The following is an 18,858-nucleotide window of genomic DNA, read 5'->3' on the forward strand; positions in this document are numbered from 1 at the left end:
CAAGTCCTTTGAGGGCAGGCCTCACATGGTGTCTGAGCTGTTAGCTCATCCAGCATCCAGGGTAGTGGTCTGTCCCCAGTCAATGACTAACCAGCATGTGCACTTATGCCTGGCACAAAGCTGGGGGAGCCAATAGGCTTAGCCACAGAGTTGGGGAGACATGAGGCACACATAAACCTCTCACAGTGCAAGCCAGATTGATCAGATCTCTGGGGGTTACAGGATATCTCTTTTGTGCTGTTGCAAAGGAGGGAGACGGCACTTTAATCTGAGGCAGTCTGGGACGGCTTCATGGAGAAAGTGTCCATCATACTGAAGGACGTGGACTTTATCCAACAGCAGATGAGAAGCCACAGTGGCTTCTATGGCCTTTGGGAAGCTCTGATGGGTGGGTTGTGGGAGGGACCAGAGTGAGAAGGAATGACTTCAGCTGTGTCAGTGTTGGGAGCAATAAGATAGAGAAAGAGAGAAACAAAAGGGGGAAGGGCAGAAGACAGACAGCAACACAGAGACAGAGAAAGGAGGGAGAGAGGGAGAGGGGAGAAACAGGGAGGAGAGACAGGGAGGGGAACGAAGAGAAGACCAAGAGACAGAGGGAGGGGAGAGTCATTGAGAAGTTCAGTGCACCTCCTCTCTGGCAGCTTTCCCAAATCCCATGAGATCCTCTAGATACCACAGGTGTTAGGATCATCCCAGTTTTACAGACAAGGAAACAAAATCCCACAGAAAGGAAGTGATTTGCCAAAGGTCACAGGTAGTAAGTGAAAGGGGTAGGACCTAGGTCTGTACCCTCTCTGCTCTAGTCTGACCTTGTCGACTGATTCGCTGTGGAGAAAGGGAGGGAGAAAAGTCCAGTCTAGCTCCCAAACTCAAAATGGAGGTACCCGGGAGAAGCCAAGATGTCAGGAGTAGCTGGAGGGCTGTCTGCATGGGTGGGGAAGCAGGTAGAGATGTAAGCCAGGAGTTTGGTGGAGAGGCTAGGAGAAGAAGAAATGACCTTCCCTAAGACACTTTGAGAGGTCTTTCTCACTCCAGTCATCTTCCTGCAAGCGGCTCAAATCACTCCATGCTGGGTTTATCTGAAGGGTCTTGGCTGAGAACTCCAGACCCAGGGAATTGGTGTAGCACCGTATGGAGTGGGTTCCCTTGGCTCAGTGCCACGGGTGGGCCAGGGATGTCCCACAGATAACAGTAAGGTCAGGTAGAGTTCACCCCTGGAGATGAGCAGCTCACACATTCTGGGTATGTGCTTAGTGAACCCTGCAAGGCTTGCCTCATGTTCCAGCTGGCCAGTTTGGAATCTGGACTCCAAAGGTGAGTGGCTGGTACAAAGCGGGGGGGAGGGGGGGGCAATTGCCCAGAACTCCTTTGTGGGACAAAGTGGAAGTATTGGAGGTTGGCAGAAGAGGCCCACCAGTGGAGGCAACTGCTGAGTGGCTCTGTGGCTTGCTTGAGGAGGATGTAATGAGTGTTGGCCAAGGTTTGCTGCTCTGATGGCTCATAACTAGTGCGTTAGGAGCTGATTTCCAAGACAGGGGCCTTTCAGTAGGTGCCAAAGGCTAGCTGGGGATCCCACCAAGAATACATAGGAGGAAGGGCTGGGGGGCATCTCCCAATTGGAGAAACCATTCTATTGCTTGGCAGAGGCTGAGTGAGGTCTGTGGGGAGGCACTTAGCACCTGTGTGTAAATTCAATTCCAATTGGTCTCTTATCTGGAAGAGAAAGTGAAGGGTCTCTATCCTTTATTACTAGAGAAGAAGAAGTCCTGGACCTTTGGTCAGTCCTTCCTCTGTTCTCTGAGAGCTCTTCAGCCAGACCACCACAGCCCAGCTTTAGTGAAATGGGGGGTAGAGACACGACCAAGCTAGGTGGGCAAGCAGCACTGATTGGAAATACATGTTCTCACACCTGTACAACCAGACCAGACCCATCTCAGGCCACTAAGGGGCACTCACAGTCTCTGCCATTCTTAAGAAGGCTTGGACCTCAAGGATCTCACATAACAAAGCAGGGGAGAGAGACTAGGGGAATGAGACTCATGGGGGACATGGTTCTCTCTGTCTCTCTCTCTCTCTCTCTCTCTCTCTCTCGCTCGCTCGCTCTCTCCCTCCCTCCCTCTTTCCTTCCCCCTCTGTGTGTCTCTCTCTCCCCCTTAATCTTTCTCTCTGTCTTCCATGTATTATTATTGTTGTTCAGTCATTTTTCAGTCTGTCTCTCTGTGCCATATCTTGGCAAAGATATGGGGGTGGTTTTCCATTTCCTTCTCTAGCTCAGTTTTAGATGGGGAAACTGAGACAAAGAGGTTTAAATGACTTGCCTAGGGTCACACAGCTAAAAAGAGTCTGAGGGCAGATTTGAACTCAGGCCCAGCATTCTTCCCATTGCTACACCTAGCTGCCCAATGTTCACATGTATATATACCTCTGTATATACACACACATTTACACACATGTGTGTATACACACACACACATACATATATATATATATATATATATATATATATATATATATATATATATATATATATATATATATATACATGTCTTGTCAGACTCCCTTGTGTTCAGGGAGCCATTGATGAGAAATGGGGGTTGGCTTTCACAAATTTGGACTTTTCTTTGTTTAGCCAACTAGGCTGGATCAAGCAGGATTTTGAATATGTACTACCTTTGGTGGCAAATCCTGCCTGCTTTTGTCACATTTCATTTTTGTTTGAGCTCTTTCCTTAGTGTTTCCGATTGGAGGCAGCTAGGAGGTACATTAGATAGAACACTAGACTTGGTGTCAGGAAGACCTGAGTTCAAATCCAGCTTCAGACATTTACTAGCTGTGTGACCTTGGGCAAGTCACTTCATCTGTTTGCCTCAGTTTCCTCATCTGTAAGATGAGGGTAATATCAGCAGCTTCTTGCCAGGATCATTGTGAGAATCGAATCAGATCATTGTGAAGCACTTGGCACAGTGCCTGGCTCAGAGTGGGCACCATATAAATGCTGGCTGGTGTTATTTCAGAGAACGTATCCCGGTAAGAGCTAGGCTGTGTTGCAGGTTTTGGAGATCAATGAGCAGACAGGGAAAGGACTCCATGGCATTTCCTACCCATACCTGTGGATGTACAAGGCTGAAGTGCTTCTCCACATGTACTCCTATCAGCCGGCATGGCTGCTCCTCGCAGAAGCCCAGGTGGCTTTTCGGGTGAGTCCCACCCCTCTTTGGCAGCACTTGGGAGGGGCCCAGATTTCTCCAGCGCGTCATTAACACCTGAAAGCAAAGCTTTTCTGAGCGTTCGTCTCAGCGACTGGGGGAGAAGTTTCTCCTGTGAGGTTGGAGATGGGAGATAGAGGATGGATTCCGTCCTGACGGCCCCCGGGGCTTAGGACAAGCGCCAAGTGCTGGTTCTCATGCTGTGAGTCAGTGGATCCCTCTGCTCCCACTCTCTCCTTGACTCTCTGTAGCTCCCAGACTTAGCGCTCGCTGAAGCCGCCCTCTCCAAAGTGACCAGTGACCTCTCAGGCGGGACATCCCGTGGCCTTTTCTCAGCCCTCCCTCTCTTTGGGCTCCGCAGCCTTGGACACTGTTGGCCACCTGCTCGCCCTTGATCTTCTCTCCTCTCCAGGTTTTGGGACAGGGCTTCTTCCTGGGGCTTCCCCTGCCCCTCTGACTGCTCCTTTTCAGGCCGCTTTGCCGGCTTCTCTGCCAGATCACCCCCATTAATCACAGATGTCCCCTGGGGCTCCATCCTGGACCCTCACCTCATCAGTTCCCATGGATTTCAGGAGCACCTCTATGCTAAGGGTTCTCAGCTCTGCCCATCATGCCCCAGTCTTTGTGCTGACCTCCTTTTAGACATCTTGAACTGGATTCCAATAGACACCTGAAACGCAACATCTGCAAGCCAAACTCATTTTCTTTCTTCTCCTGCCACCTTCCTCACCCCTGTGCAGGGCAGCCCTCTCCTTCTAGTCAGCCAACTTGACACTCAGGTGTGAGCTTCCACTCCTCCCTCAGAGGCAGCATCAAGCCTCCGGGTCCTTTGGACTCTATCTGTACATTCCCTTCTCGGTTACTGCTCTCACCCCGGGGCAGGCCCTCCGCATTTCCTCCTTCAGACCACTGCTACTGTTGTTCAGTCACATCTAATTAACTCTTCATGACCCCATGGAGTTTTCTTGGCAAAGATACTGGAGGGGTTGGCCATTTCCTTCTCCAGCTCATTTTATACATGAGGAACTGAGGCAAACAGGGTTAAGTGACTTGCCCAGGGTCACACAGCTAGTAAGTCTCTGCGGCCAGATTTGAACTCATGAAGGCGAGTCTTCCTAACTCTAGGCCTAGCGCTCTATGCACTATGGTGCCCCCTAGTGGCCTCAAGTTTCTCTCCACTCCACTCCGCTATCCGATTGATCTTCTGAAAGTTCAGGTCTGACCAGGTCACATATACGCCCCCCACAGCTCCCTGTCACCTTCAGCATAGAATTCAGAGTTTTCTGTTGGGTGTTTAAAGCCCTTCACAATCTCAGCCCTTCCGACCTGTCCAGTCTTCTCACCCTTTACTGCCCTCCACATCTCTTGGGCTCCAGTAGCCTTGGCCTCCATCTCCCACCTCCAGGTATATCCTCTGACCAACTCCATACCAAGAACATGTTCCCTCCTCACCTCCTGGCTTCTTTCAAGACCCAACTCAGACCCCATCTTCTACAAGAAGCTCTTTCCAGCCCCCTTGAACGTTAAGTTGTTTGCAGGATGATTCCCTCATTAGCCTGCGATCTCTAGAGCAGAGGCTTGTTCCCCCTTTCTTTGTAATGACAGAGCTTATGGCCCCTGGCACAGGTTCAGTTCTTAAGAAAGGCTTGCTGACTTGCATTGACGACTAGAAAGCCCAAAAGTCCATGGCACCGTGACCAGCCGCAGAAACCACAATGCTTCTAACCTGCCCATGCCTTCCTCCCTCCCCTCCTCCATTCTTTAAGAAGCAGCAACAGCAAGAATAATACCAACACTGGCAGCAGCACCAACGAGAAGCCCCTGCGGGAGGGTGGGAATTACTGGAGACAAAGTTACAGGGCTGCACGATGTCAGCTTGCACCTTCACATCAGCACTTCCACTTCACAGGCTTCTCACCATGAAGTCTTCCTCAAGAAACATCACTTTCAGGGCAGCTAGGTGGTGCAGTGGATAGAGCACCGGCCGGATTCAAGAGGACCTGAGTTCAAATCCGGCCTCAGACCCTTGACACTTACTAGCTGTGTGACCCTGGGCAGGTCACTTAATCCCACTTGCCTCACCAAAAAAAAAAAAAAACCAAAAACCCAACCCACATCACTTTTATGCACCTCCAGCTGTTGCCAACAAGCAAGCAGGCTGTTTTCCACTTTCACTAGGGCTTCCACAGGATCTTAACCCATGAACAAATTCCTCCACCCATCATGATGCAAGTTCATGGGACCACATGTCACCTCCATTTGAGAATTTCTATAATCCTGGAGTAGTTTTTCTTCTCAGGACATCAATCTACTTGTCAGAATTCATCACTCTTTCATGAGGACAAGACTTCCAGACTGCCAGAAATGTTTAAAGCCCCAAACGCTGCTTTGGCTGGAGGTTTCAGTGCCTGGTGAGGCTGCCCTTGACTGCTTCCAACAAGGGTTCTTGGTAAAGCCAGGAATAAAAAAGTGAGATCCCTCAGTAAAAATGGCCTTGGTGTTCAGTCTTCAGGGCTCTGACCTTCATTTTGACCGACTGTCCCAAGACAAGCCTTCTGTGTTCATAGCAGTGCTTGGCACATGGTATTGGCTCAATTGGTTGTATTGGTTTTAGCCAATCTCCTCACTGTTTGAGCTGACACGAGCACCAGGCACATTGAAGAAGAATTCTTCTGAGCCCCTCCAGCTGTTAGGTCCTTCTGAAGGTCATGGATATTGTGTTCTTTCGTTTTCAAAGAGGACCAGAGACATCAGTGATGTTGTGACTTGCGAGAGGATTCATTTGGCTCTCATCAACCAAGATGAGTGTGTGTGTGAGTGTGAGTGTGCGCATGTGTGAGTGTGCATGTGTGTGCATGTGTGTGCATGTGTGTGTGCATGTGTGTGAGTGTGTGAGTGCATGTATGCGCGTGTGTGTGAGTATGTGTGAGTGTGTGTGTGCATGTGTGTGCAGCCTGCGGCTTGTCTACGCCTGTGTGCGTGTGTGTGTGTGTGTGTGCGTGTGTGTGCACTCACGCGAGCGCAGCCTGTGGCTTGTCTATGCCTGTGTGTGCGTGTGAGTGTGTGTGTGTGTGCGTGTGTCTTGTCTACACCTGTGTCCATGGGTGTATTTCTGTTTTTCAGGAGCTCGGGGATGGTTGTGCAGAGGCAAGGAGCCTATATCTTCTCGCTGAACTGGCAAAGAAAGAATTAAGATATGAACAGGCCAAGAAAATGATTGAGAAGGCCCAGATCCTGGGAGGAGATGAAGAATTCTGGTATCACTCAACAGTATCACTAATAGAGACACTCTTGGCACAAGAGAAAGGAAGAGAATCTCTGGTAAGAAATCTCCCAGAGCTCCTCCAGCCCTTCTGACCACCGCCTCCAGGACAGACAGCTGCTGGTCTGGAGCTCCCTCTTTACCCGAGTCTTCCTCCCCCTTACCCACTCTCAAGCCTTCTCCCCAGCCTTTTTTCCAGCTTCCTCGGAGATGAACCTGAACTGTCTTGTTGGTCCCCAGATTCCCAACATTATCCAGAAGACGATTGATACTTTCCTGTCTCTGATCCAAGAGAGACCCAACCGGAAGTCCACCCTGAAGTTCTTGGCCATATCTCTGGAAGCCAGGTAACTTTCCCCCAGGAACATAGTGAAGAGAGACAACACCTTGTGTGTCTTTGTCTAGAAATGCAAACTGGGTGGCAGGTGATAGCACCGGCTTGGGTTGGGCCCATACTTCTGATAATAATTCGAGTGAGGGATCAAAGGGAAATCTCCCAGGACTTCTCTCTGGATTTTTGTGTGTGTGGTTCCCGACAGGCTAGAAAGCCCCTTCCCAAAGCGCTGAGCTTCCTGGCCTGGTGGCATTCCTGAGAGAACTCTCCGCAGGAGTGGCAGGAAGGGTTAATCTCTATGGCTCTGAATGGGGCCTTCTCTGTCCATCTGTCGCTCTCTCATCTTCAGTCTCTTCTGGTCTCTAAGCTCCTGCCCTGCCTCCAAACCCACCTGGGCTGCCTATATCTTCGAAGGGTCATTGCCTCCAGCTTTTGGTAAGATTTCTTCTTTCTTTCACCATCAGACTCCCAGCAGTGTCTCCAGCACCTCCACACCCTCACCTCCCACTCACTTCTCACCCTCTAACCCTGTCGTTTGGACCCGGGGACTCCAAGGCAATTGCCCCAGAAGCACTGACGTGCTGATGGCCTTGGGAATCTCGTGGTCCCCCTGTGAGCTCTTGGATACTCTTGACCGCTCTCTCCCACTTACTTTCATCATGGTTTTCCCATGTTGTTTCCATCAAAGCTCTCTTGACTTTTCTCCTGCCTGTCTCTGCTCATTCTTAGGTGGTCATCTTCTTCCCATCCATCCTTGTGGGTGTTCCCCAGGGCTCTCCCTTGGGGATTCCCATGGAGCTGGAATCCAAAGATCACCTTTACATAGATGGCTCCCAAGTTTGAATCTTGGAAGTCTAAGAGTTATGGAAAACAGCCATGATCTAGAGTATGACCAACCCTGTGTGGGACAGAAGGGAAAGCAAAGGTCATAGTGGTTAGAGAAGGTCATGAACTGGGGGCTCCCCGCAGGGGATCTTGGGGGCATCATACTTGCACTGAATTAAGTGCCACTGTATGCAAACCCCAGACAGCCCAACCCTGGCCTGGGGATGGATATAAAATAAAAATGAGGCCACACTTCTTTTTATTGGCAGGATACAAAGTATCCACACCTAATTACCAAGTGTAAACAAATAAATATAAAGTACCTTTGAGACCTTAGGAAAAGGGCAGCTAGGTGGCACTAGAATGGAGAAATACTCCTCTTCCTGAGGTCAAATCAGGCCTCAGACTCTTCCTAGCTGTGTGACCCTGGGCAAGTAATTTTACTCTGTTGGCATCAGTTTCCCCATCTGTAAAATGAGCTGGAGAAGAAAACAGCAAACCTTGCCTGGATCTCTGCCAAGAAACTCCCCCAAAAGGAGGTCCCAAAGAACTGGACCCGAGTTGGTGCGTGACAGGGACGAGAGTGAGGCCATCCATAGGCTGAGCGTGTTTGAAGGCCAGATGGCTTTGGTACAAAAGATAACAAGTTCAGGGTGGCTGCAGCGTCTCTGGGACATCTAGTTTGGGATGGCCCAAACTGCTAGTGCAGGACCCTGGAGCTCGGGAGCACCTGGGCTGGAGGTGTGGATCTGGGAGCCATCTGCAGAGAGGTGATCATGAAACCCGTGGGAGAACCTGATGAGGTCACCAAGTGAGAGAGAGGAGAAGGAGAAGAGGCCCCAGTAGAGCAGGAGCCTCCAGATTTCATCTAAACACTTAGGGAGCTCCCCATTGTTCCAGACTTGCAACTGTCAGGGACAAAGTGTTGCGTGTGGACAAGTCTTTGATCATTGGAGGAGATAGGAGATAGATAGCTTTGAAGGCTGAAAGACCCTCCCCTCCCCTCCCCTCCTCCTCCCCTCCTCCCCTCCCCTCCTCCTCCTCTGTGCTACTTGCTGAGGATGCCAAACATAAACAAAACACTGCCTGTCCTCAAGGAGTTTTCAGTCTATAAGGGGCTGAATGACATGTGAATGTTCTCTCTTGATAGCCATGGACCAAGGCTATACAAGGTCATTCTGAGAGGGTGGCATTAGGCTCTGGGGAATGGAGACCAGCCTAATGGAGGAGGTGGCCACTCCGGGCACCCCAGAAGATTGGGGTAGGAGCAGAGCAGACTCAGCAGCTGATGGTGGATGTAAGAGTCAAGATAGGGCATACCATCAGCCTGGAGCAGAGCCCATAGGTCTAGTAAAGAGGCAAACATTCCATCCCACACTTGATTGAGTTTGATTAACAATGAACAATGGTTCTATAGTTGAGCATTTTCATATGAATATCTGTCTTATCAGCTCCCTCTCCCCTTCTCCTCCCCAGCTGCTCTTCCAAACCTTCTCATCCTTCAAATCTCCCAGGACTCCTCCTCCCCTCCCCCACTCTTCTAGCTGAGAACCTTAAGAACCTCCTATTTTACGGAAAAAATGAGGCTTTTCACTGTGAACTCACTCATTCCCCCTCTTCCTTGTCTTCTATTAGGTGCCTTCTGCCCCCTCCATTCCTTCACCCCCACCTTCACCTCATCACACATGATGAGGTGGCCTTTTTACCAAGACTATCTCCTCCAACAGATCGCCCCCTCTGTCATCCCCACTTTTTCACTTATCTTCAATATCTCTGTGGGTAGCGACTCATTCCCTACTTCCTGCAAACATATCCATGTCTCCTCCATCCTCAAAAACCCTTCCTCTGTTCTTCCATCTCCACTATCATTCTGTATCTCTTCTGTCCATTGAAGTCCTTGAAAGGGGCATCTACAAGAGGGGCTTCCACTCTCCTTCCCTGACACTCTCTTCTTAACCACTTAGAATCTGGCTTCCATCCTCATCATTCCACAGGAACTGCCCTCTCCAAATCCAGTGGCCTCTTCTCCACCCTCATCCTCCTTGTCCTCTCTGCAGCCGTGGGCACTGCCGGTCTTCTCCTCAATACTCCCTTCTCTCTAGGTTTTCAGCAGACCCCCCCGCTTCCTGGTTCTCCTCCCTCTCTGACTTCTCCTTCTCTGTCTCCTTGCTGGGTGAGGATGTCATAATTTCCCCAGGATCTTTCTCACATGCTGCATGACTGTTTTGTTGCTCTTGTCTTCCACGTCCACCAAGAGCCGTTCACCAGAATCGAGCGAAAAGTGCAGAAACAGCGATGACGTCATGTTTTTGAACACCATGATCTGCACCCGGGGCTTTACCACTTTTGATCAGTAGAGTCGTGCAGACACCACAGACGTGAATGTCTGACCCAATGGCCTAGACATTGCCCCAGTCTTGGCTCCCCTCCTTCATGAAACCTTTCCTGATCTCCTCACTCCTTCCAGAAATTACTTTGTCTTCTGCCATCTGTCTACTTGTGCTCGGGTTGTCTCCTCCCAGTAGGAAGTCAGCCCTTTGAGGACAAGGTCGATTTCCAGTGCCTAACAAAGTTCTCGGTGACATAGTAGGAGCTCAATGAATGGTGGTTCAATGGAATTAAATGAGTGCCAATCATTCCTCACATTTGCAGATTTCCTCATTAACTTTCAAGTTTGTCAGTTTCTCTCTTTCAAGACCATGTTTATGAGTAATGATGTCTTGTAAGAGTCTTCTTTATTAAATGCATCCTAGTGAAAACAAGAAATGTCATTTGTCTGCCCTCAGAAAATGACCCACTATTTGTTTTTGTTTTTGTTTTTGTTTGGTTTGGTTGGGCAATGAGGATTAAGTGACTTGCCCAAGGTCACACAGCTGGTAAGTGCTAAGTGTCTGAGGTCGGATTTGAACTCAGGTCCTCCTGACTCCAGGGCCGGTGCTCTATCCACTGCGCCACCTAGCTGCCCATACTACCATTTATTTTTAAGATGAAGATTATTTTAGCAAAAATGATCAGCTCTGTAACTGCCGTGCCTGGCCATTTAAAAGGACATGAGAGAAGACACACTGAGGATTTTTGGGTATAAAAGTTTCCAAACCCTTTGTTGTAGGAATAATAAATCAGTGTTTCCAGAAGAACCAAGAGAGAGTTTTGTGGATTTGGGTTTTGTTCCTTCCTTCACAGGAGTGCACAGATCCAGCTGAAGATTGTCCTGGACTCAGCCAGAGATGACCCTTTAGACTTTGTGTACTTGCTAGAGGCTATTGACCACAGGCTGGTAAAATTTGAGAAAAGATTTCTTGAGAATGGTTTCAAAGACCACTGTGTGGATCTGATCCTCCAATCTGCCAAGATCAAGGAGTGAGTTCGGTCTGGGGTCATGCATTGCTAATCACAATGCCACGGTAACTAGATTTAGTAAAGGACCTCCGATTGAAGAATTAAAAAATAGTTGAAATCAGTAATTTAATCCTAAAGAACTGGCCAATAAAAGCATGAATCACAGAAATGATAGTGCATTTCATTAAAGGAGGACGAAAAGACAATATGCCAAATGTATGGGGTGCGACTAAAAGTGTCGTGATAGAGAGAAGCTGAGGCACAAAGTGCCAAGCAATCACCAATAAATTGGATCCAAGGCTCCTTAGGAGCCAGGGACCCCTCTGGCAGTCAGAGCAACTTTTTTATACAGTTGAAGATGTAAACTGAACTATGATTTCATTGGTCTGACCCAGAAATAGAGGGTGGGCTTAGATTCACTGTGACTCAGAGAGGGGATTTCCAGAACCCATTCCAATGGGAAAAACAGGGTTGGCTAACATCCTCTGAAAACTCTCATGGTGGGCAAACATCCAATGACCAGGTTCACTCATCTTCCTTTTCCCTCCTCTCTTCCTTGGTGAGCAAAAATGTATAGATTTTGAGTTTTTGTGATCAAGCTGTATCTCACAGGAATAGGGAGTTAAACGCTTACAAACTTTACCACCAAGGCCTCTATAACTAAGTCTTCATTTGATCCATAAAGATTGATCTCCAGTGGTTAAATATATTCTCAATGAATAAATAATACAAAATAAAGTGGAGTATCCATTTTTAACTTCACAGTAGTCCATAAGGGAAAATGCATACCTCTGAAAACCTTAATCAATAGAAGAGAGAAAAAACAAATCAATGAACTGGTTGTGCAGCTAAAACTAGAAAAAGAAAAACCTTCAACTAAATAGCAAAGTAGAAATCCTGATGAACAAAACTAAAAGGAAAATGGAAAAGAATGCACAACAATTCAAGAGGACATTTTTTAAAAGAATCAGAAAGTTTTGCCCAATAACATTCCAACAAAACTGATGAATGAGATGAAATTGATGAATAATAACAAAAACATGCAACACATAGTGTCAGGGTCGCTGACTTTTGCCTTCAGAGTGGGTGCTACCTATTTCTCTTTTTTTAAAAGGTTATTTGCCAAATATGAGACTGATGAAAAAGAGAAGGTCTGCTATTACTTGGAAGCTTATAACTTGACCCAGAAAGCTATTCGGTACCTGGAAGAAATATATTATAATATTCAGTCCCTGCTGCCCCTTAATGAGGTAAGAGATCCCCTCTGGGGTCCACTTTCTGGGGCCCTTTGACAGATGCACACTGAGAAGGTTTCCTGACAGCAGATCTCATCCCCTCAACATTGACCAAATGTCTGAACTATTCATGGAGCCTGATTCATACAGGAAGGAAGAGTAGAGTACAAAGAGGAGATTCAGATCCCACTTCTGCTCTTGACTTCTTGTACAAGTCATTGTAGCTCTAGGCTCCGTGACAAAAATCAGGATCTTGGGAGGTTAACGGCCATCCTCTCCCAAAGATGGTCCCTTGGAGTCACCCCATCAGAAACAAAAAGGGTGAGGTGGCACTGAAGAAACACCTACCATGGGCTCTGACCTCAGCAGGAGGGAGATCCTGTACTTAGAAAAAAATATGGTCCCTACTTACTCACAGTCTGGTGGTCAGGAAAGATGCAAACACACGCGAATGTGACAGCCGATGATGCAGAGTGAGAACTTGTCAATGCGAACCTTCCATTGGAAAAGGTCCGAATATACTTTAGGGGGGACTTTCCCACACGCTTGTCTCCTAGCCCCCACCCAGGAAACCTGGGCAAATGTTTGCCCCAATACTAACCGATCAGTTTTTCACCTAATGATCTCTTAAGAAGCCAAATAATCAACAAGCATTCATTAAGTATTCACCATGTGCCAAACCCTGTGCTCTGTATGGGGGCTACAGACACAGGAGTAAGAGAGTGCCTGCCCTCTGGGCGCTTACAGTCCATTTGGGGCTACAGCATGTCCCCAGGTAAGTAAGCCGATGAGATATACAAAATGAATACAGGATGATGGGAGGTGGCCCCTGGAGGAGGTCGCACCCAAGCTGAGCCATGAAAGAAGCTAAGGATTCCAAGAGGCAGAGATGAGGGTTCAAGGATCAGGGGAGTCCTGAGAAAAGACAGAGGCAGAGATCCACAGAAGGTGTACGAGGGAGGCTGGGGGAGGCTGATGATAGGCTCTGAATGCCCAGCAGAGGAGAGGGCTCTGGAGGGGAGGCCGTGAAGCTTCCTGGGCTGGGCACCCATGCTCCAGGAACGTGCACAGCCTGGAGAGGGAAGAGTCTGGTGGTGGGAAGAGTCCGGGAAACCACAGGGGTGGAGGCTCCTGCACTAGCGGAGGCAGCCAAGTGATGGCCTTTGTGTGAGGAGCCCCTGGTCCCCAGGACATAGGCTAACCCCCAGCATTTTCTGTGGTCCCAAAGGGAGGGCTTCTCTGGGCCAATGTCTTTAGCCTCTCTTAATTCCCTTTCTCCAAAGGCCACTGCCCCCCACCCCCCCACCCCCCCCCACCCCCCGCATGTCTCAGGCAGGGCCAAGCCAAGCTCAAGGCTTGGCTCAGCTCTCCTGACATGGCCTCCTTCCACCCTCTTGGCCTCCAGGTTTGCTTTATCCTTTTTCTTCCACGCCCACTGGCTTCTAGCACCAGGAAGGCCTAAGAGAACAGAGATGGGGCCGAGGGTTACTGGAGGAATCACTGCAGGCTCCCTGGGGAGGAAGGGGGCATTTGAGCAAGGTTTTCACAGATGAACCAGAACTAACCAGCAAAGAGGAGGACGGAGGATTTTCTAAGCCCAGGGCAGGATGACACTCCTCCTGGGGCTCAGCTCGTCACTTCTTGGCTCCTGCAATGGCCTCCTTCCCGTTGGCCTCCCCTCAAGCTCAGGCCTCTCCCCACTCAACACAGATGTGACCACCTCCTTCCCCTGTCCCAGAAGCACTGGTGGCTCCCACCTCCTCGGGGATGATGCCTCAGGGCAGGCCCTTCACACTGGGCTCTGGAGACCTCCTTGGTCCTGCTACCTTTCTCATTCCCTGCTCGGATCCTCCCAGGTGGCATTCCATCTCCATTCTCTTTGCCTTCTCACTTGGTGTGCCCCTGCCTGGAATGCCCCGATGTTAACCTTGCCTCTCAGAACTCTTAATTTCCTCGAAGCATCCCAGGTGCCTTCCCCCCAAAATTACTTCCCAGGGCCTTTGTGGCTATTCTGCATGTGCCTCTGTGTGTGTATTCATACAGGCAGCTCTCCCCACTAGAATGGAAGTTCCTGAGGGCAGAAAGCGGTGCAGAGGAGGGGGAATGCTGATGGCCTGATTGGTTGATTGGTCAGTAGATGGATGGAAGGATGGAAGGAGTGGGATGATGAAGGTCTATTTACCAAGAAGGGAGAGGGGAAGAGCATAGGACTAGATAAGTATGGTGCCCATGAAGTGCTGGGGGCTGAGCCTGTAGCTATGGGACATCTCGGTGCCATGCTGTACAAAAGAAGATTTTGCTCTCGCAGACCCAGAACATTAGCACCCCCCTGATGAGGAAGCTCGCCAACCTCAAGTTGAAACTGGCCAAAGTCTCTCTGGAGATACTTCAGTATAATCAGGAAAAAGCTCTTCAGGAAGAAATGAAAAAAGGGACCTGGGAAAAAATCCTGGCTGACTACTTGTTGAACACCAGCGACTTCACCAAAATGGAATGGGTAATTAGCACAAAAACTGAAGAGACCTCTGCAGGGGCCCTGGACTGGTTCTTACAGGCTGCCTATCACCCTGGGAGGGAAGAACCATTATTATCCCAATTTACAGATAAGGAAAGTGGGGCAGAAAAGTGGAGTGACTTTGTCCAGGGTCATGTGTTTAGGAAGGGTCTGAGGTCAGCTTTGATCTCAGGTCTTCCTAACTGCAGGCCCAGTGGTCTGTGCCCCCTGGTGCCCCTAGCTCTCTCTAGATACAACAAAGCTGGCCTGAAGGTTTGGGAAGATGAGTTTCCATTGTCACTAGTCCAATTTTTCCTGTACTTCCTGCAATGATAGCAAGGACTTCAGCTTTCTTGACATAGGAATCAGTGTGGAAGGCCAGGCACTAAACGTGGTGGCTTCTCTTGTGCTCATTTGCATATTCCTAGCTTGGTAGCCCATTCCTGGGACTCACCTGCACTGACTTAGCATTGGTCAATGGCAGTTGCCTTTCCTGCAACACCTTCCAGAGGAAAGAGCTGTGGGGTTAGAGTTGAAGGGTTTGGCTTCAACACCATATTCTCCTTCATTTTAAGCTGTGTGACTGCAAGCAAGTGACTTCACTGCTGTCATTCAGCTTTCTCATGTACACTTGGAAAAGCTGGACCATGAACATTGGTATCTGTGTGGCCTCTCCTGAGTACAGTTAATGTTCTTTCTAGATGGGTCGAAATGCTTTCCTGCTTTGTTCTCAAGGTCACCTCCAGTCTGCATCCCTCGAGTTTAGAATCCAGTAGGAAACGGAGAAGTCCTAATGTACAGTCAGCCAGTGTAGGGCAGCAGCCAAGCTCTCAACAGTGTATCTGGGAGCTGGTCCCATGGTGATGCTGGGCTTCTGGGTCCCACACAGACCTGCATTGGGGTTCATCTCATAACTTTGGGGTTCTTATAGGACTGGTTCAACCTGAAACGGACTGTGGCCCACAGAGCTCTGGCCCACTTGGAGAGCATGCAGCAATTCTGCATTAGGTGCATTGAACTTCGAGCAAAATTCTTGTTCTTCACTGGGAAAACCCTCCATCTCCTGGCTCTTCAGACCGACCCCATTCATTTGTCTCATTACTGGGATGAAAACTTCTTGGTATGTAGTCGTCCCCTTAGGTCTTAAACTGGGGCACAGAGATGAAAGATCGTCGTGTTTTCCTTAATGACGATGTCCACGTTCAGAAGTGAGGGGGCAGAGTAGCCGAATGGTTAAACACACACCCTTTGACCCAGGAAGACCTTGGTTTCCATTCTGGCTGTGTGACCCTGGGCAAGCAAATCATTTGATTTCTCAGTGTTCTGTTCATCTCCCCAGTCCCCCCAGTGGCAGAGAATGTGCTGGTTTGATCGGCAGAAGAGAAGTTTGCTTATCATGGATCTGGCCCCCCAGGTTCAGTCTCACATTTTTTTTTGTGGGGCAATGGGGGCTAAGTGACTTGCCCAAGGTCACACAGCTAGTAAGTGTCAAGTGTTAGAGGCCAGATTTGAACTCAGGTCCTCCTGAATCCAGGGCCAGTGCTTTATCCATTGTGCCACCTAGCTGCCAGGTTCAGTCTCTCTCACCAACAGTGGAGGCAGAGAAGCTACCTCCTTAGTGTCCCTGATGAAAGACCAATTCTGTCTTTGATTTGAGGGAAGAGAAACCCCAAATCAAAGGCAGAGTCAACCCTTCATCGGGGTGCTCCCTGCTGGAGCCTCAGTGATACAGATGACGGGGCAGCCATCCTATGCCATCCAGGGTGAGGCTGTCCATGGCTTCTCCTAACCCTCCCCTGTGAGATAAACCTCCAGGACAAGGACCACGGAGAATAGAACAGACTGGCCCAGGTCTGTGAGCAGATGTCAGAAGAGATGGAAGAGGAAGCTCAGGTTAGTAGGGAAGACACAGCCAGGGGCTTTAGCCAAACTGGGGCACAGGGGATAGGGAACCAGGAGGGCATTGGCTGCCGCCCTCCATGTCTATTTTCTCAACTACATAATCTCTTTGGTGGCAGCATCTTCCCATGCATTAGAAGGGAGCAGGCAAGCTTCACCAACAGCAATCCACAGTACACCACACCTTTCCCTTTTCACAATTGATGGGAAACTGACTGAAGACAAGATCCCAATGTAGTTACTGTCAGGGGTTATTTCTTAAAAGCATCCAATGACATGAGCACTTATGGCTTCTTCCAACAAGGAGTCTCCCTCCCGTCCATTCATCAGATTATCTCAAAATTCCTTGAATGAGAACACAAAGAGCCTCTGAGCACAAACAGCAGGAAAACATCTGCTCCCGAGAGGTATTTGGCACTGTGAGGAAGGAGAGTCAGTCTGTCGCCTGAGTCAGTAAATGTTCCTGAAGCTATGCCAGGCACTCATGATGCCAAAAAGGCAAAAGAGACTTCCTGCCCTCGAGCTGGTCATGGTACAATGGAGGAGACCACCTCAAACTCCTATGTCCAGATAAGCTATACGCCAGAGAAGCTGCCAGTCATTCCAGTTGCTCCAGTCATGGCCAACTGTGACCCCAGGCTACTGGGGTGGCTTGCCATTTCCTTCCTCAGCTCATTGTACAGATGAGGGCACTGAGGTCACATAGCTAATACTCGTCGGAGGCCATTTGAATTCAGGCCTTCTTGACTCTGGGCCCAGCACTTTCTCCACTACTCAGATTGCCACCTGCCCATGCCTGCTGCTTCTGGGTTACTCTTCCCCAGGAGCAATGAAGGGACCATCCACTCACCATCCTCAGAGGACCTTCATCAGCTTGGTTGTCTTCCTCTGAATGTTCTCCCGAGTATCAATGTCATTCTGAACACATTCCCATAGGTGATGCCTGACAAGGGTAGAGCTTAAAAGGACTGTCACCTCCTTCATCCATACTGAGAAAGAGTCCCGCAGGATGGGCAGGCATGAACAGGTAGCACTATGAGCCACTGAAGGGAGCCTCTACCTTGGGAGAATCACAGACTCATTCCAGTTTCTCTGCTTAGGAAAATTCCTTTAGACTAAAAGGGTTAGAACAAAGATGACTTGACCAAAAGTCGATCCTCAAGATGAGTATGATGATAGGAAGGGATCAGAGGAATTAACAACATCATGCCCAGAAGAAGGGCATCCATGGGTACAGAAGGGATTGGCTGAGCCTCTGTCAGAGAGAAGGGCTTTGGGGAGATACAGAACAGAACATGAATATCCCCCAAAAGGCAATATAGAGGAGTGGGCTGGGTGTCCTTTTAGACAAAAGGTGGTTTGTCTCTTTTGTCCAAAAAGAAAATGAATAGTCTAGGAAAAATCAGGCATTGATCTTGACTTGAGTTTCTGGGAGAATCCTAGTCATAGTGAATATTGCTTTTTATTATTATTTTATTTTATTTTATTTTAATTTTTGCAGGGCAGTGAGAGTAAAGTGACTTGGCCAAAGTCAAACAGCTTGTAAGTGTCAAGTGTCCGAGGTCATATTTGAACTCAGGTCCTCCTGAATCTAAGGCCAGTGCTTTATCCACTGTGCCACTTAGCTTCCCCCTTTATTCATTTATTTGTTTATTCATTCATTTGTTTGTTTATTTCTTTTATGAATATTGGTTTTGAGGTGTGAATTGGACCAGAAGGTTGGTTGGCTCCCTTCCAGCTCTGAAAAATGTGTGATTCAGGGGAGAGTTAATAAACATGCAGGGGCAGCTAGGGGGCGCAGTGGATAAAGCACCAGCCCTGGATTCAGGAGGACCTGAGTTCAAATCCGGCCTCAGACACTTGACACTTACTAGCTGTGTGACCCTGGGCAAGTCACTTAACCCCCATTGCCCCGCAAAAACAAACAAACAAACAAACAAACAAACAAAAAATAAAATAAACATGCAGAGAGGCAAGGTGGAATGTCACCACACTGCTGTTTGGGACAGGCAGGGGGCCAGCCGAGGAAGGTCATTCACCAAACGCCAAACTACTTGGCGGTTCCCCAGTCAGTCCTAGAAACTTGTTTTACAGTATGATGCTAGAATAGCAGCCGCAGCGTCCCTGGAGACAGACAAGGAGGAAGTCGATTCTGAATCAGGTCCGAAGCCAGAGCAGATCCAGGAAGCCAGAGAATTAAAGGTACTCAGTGTTCTCAATACTTCCTCATGGGGTGGGCGAGGGCAGAAGGGCTGGCAGTCAAG

At 48.9% G+C, this 18,858-nt stretch overlaps 1 protein-coding gene across 1 annotated transcript in view; it reads left to right on the top strand.

Moving 5' to 3' along the window:
* The window catches only part of CFAP46 (cilia and flagella associated protein 46), a 131,428-nt gene that overhangs the window by 72,231 nt on the left and 40,339 nt on the right, over positions 1-18,858 (top strand). The window contains exons 37-44 of the mRNA XM_043988884.1: positions 3,051-3,197; positions 6,330-6,527; positions 6,709-6,815; positions 10,811-10,987; positions 12,081-12,216; positions 14,510-14,698; positions 15,627-15,815; positions 18,689-18,796. Of these exons, the coding sequence (XP_043844819.1) occupies positions 3,051-3,197; positions 6,330-6,527; positions 6,709-6,815; positions 10,811-10,987; positions 12,081-12,216; positions 14,510-14,698; positions 15,627-15,815; positions 18,689-18,796 (1,251 nt within the window). The remainder of the gene's footprint in view (positions 1-3,050; positions 3,198-6,329; positions 6,528-6,708; positions 6,816-10,810; positions 10,988-12,080; positions 12,217-14,509; positions 14,699-15,626; positions 15,816-18,688; positions 18,797-18,858) is intronic.

Source organism: Dromiciops gliroides, chromosome 2 (assembly GCF_019393635.1).
Source record: "Dromiciops gliroides isolate mDroGli1 chromosome 2, mDroGli1.pri, whole genome shotgun sequence".
NCBI classification, from domain to species: Eukaryota; Metazoa; Chordata; class Mammalia; order Microbiotheria; family Microbiotheriidae; genus Dromiciops; species Dromiciops gliroides.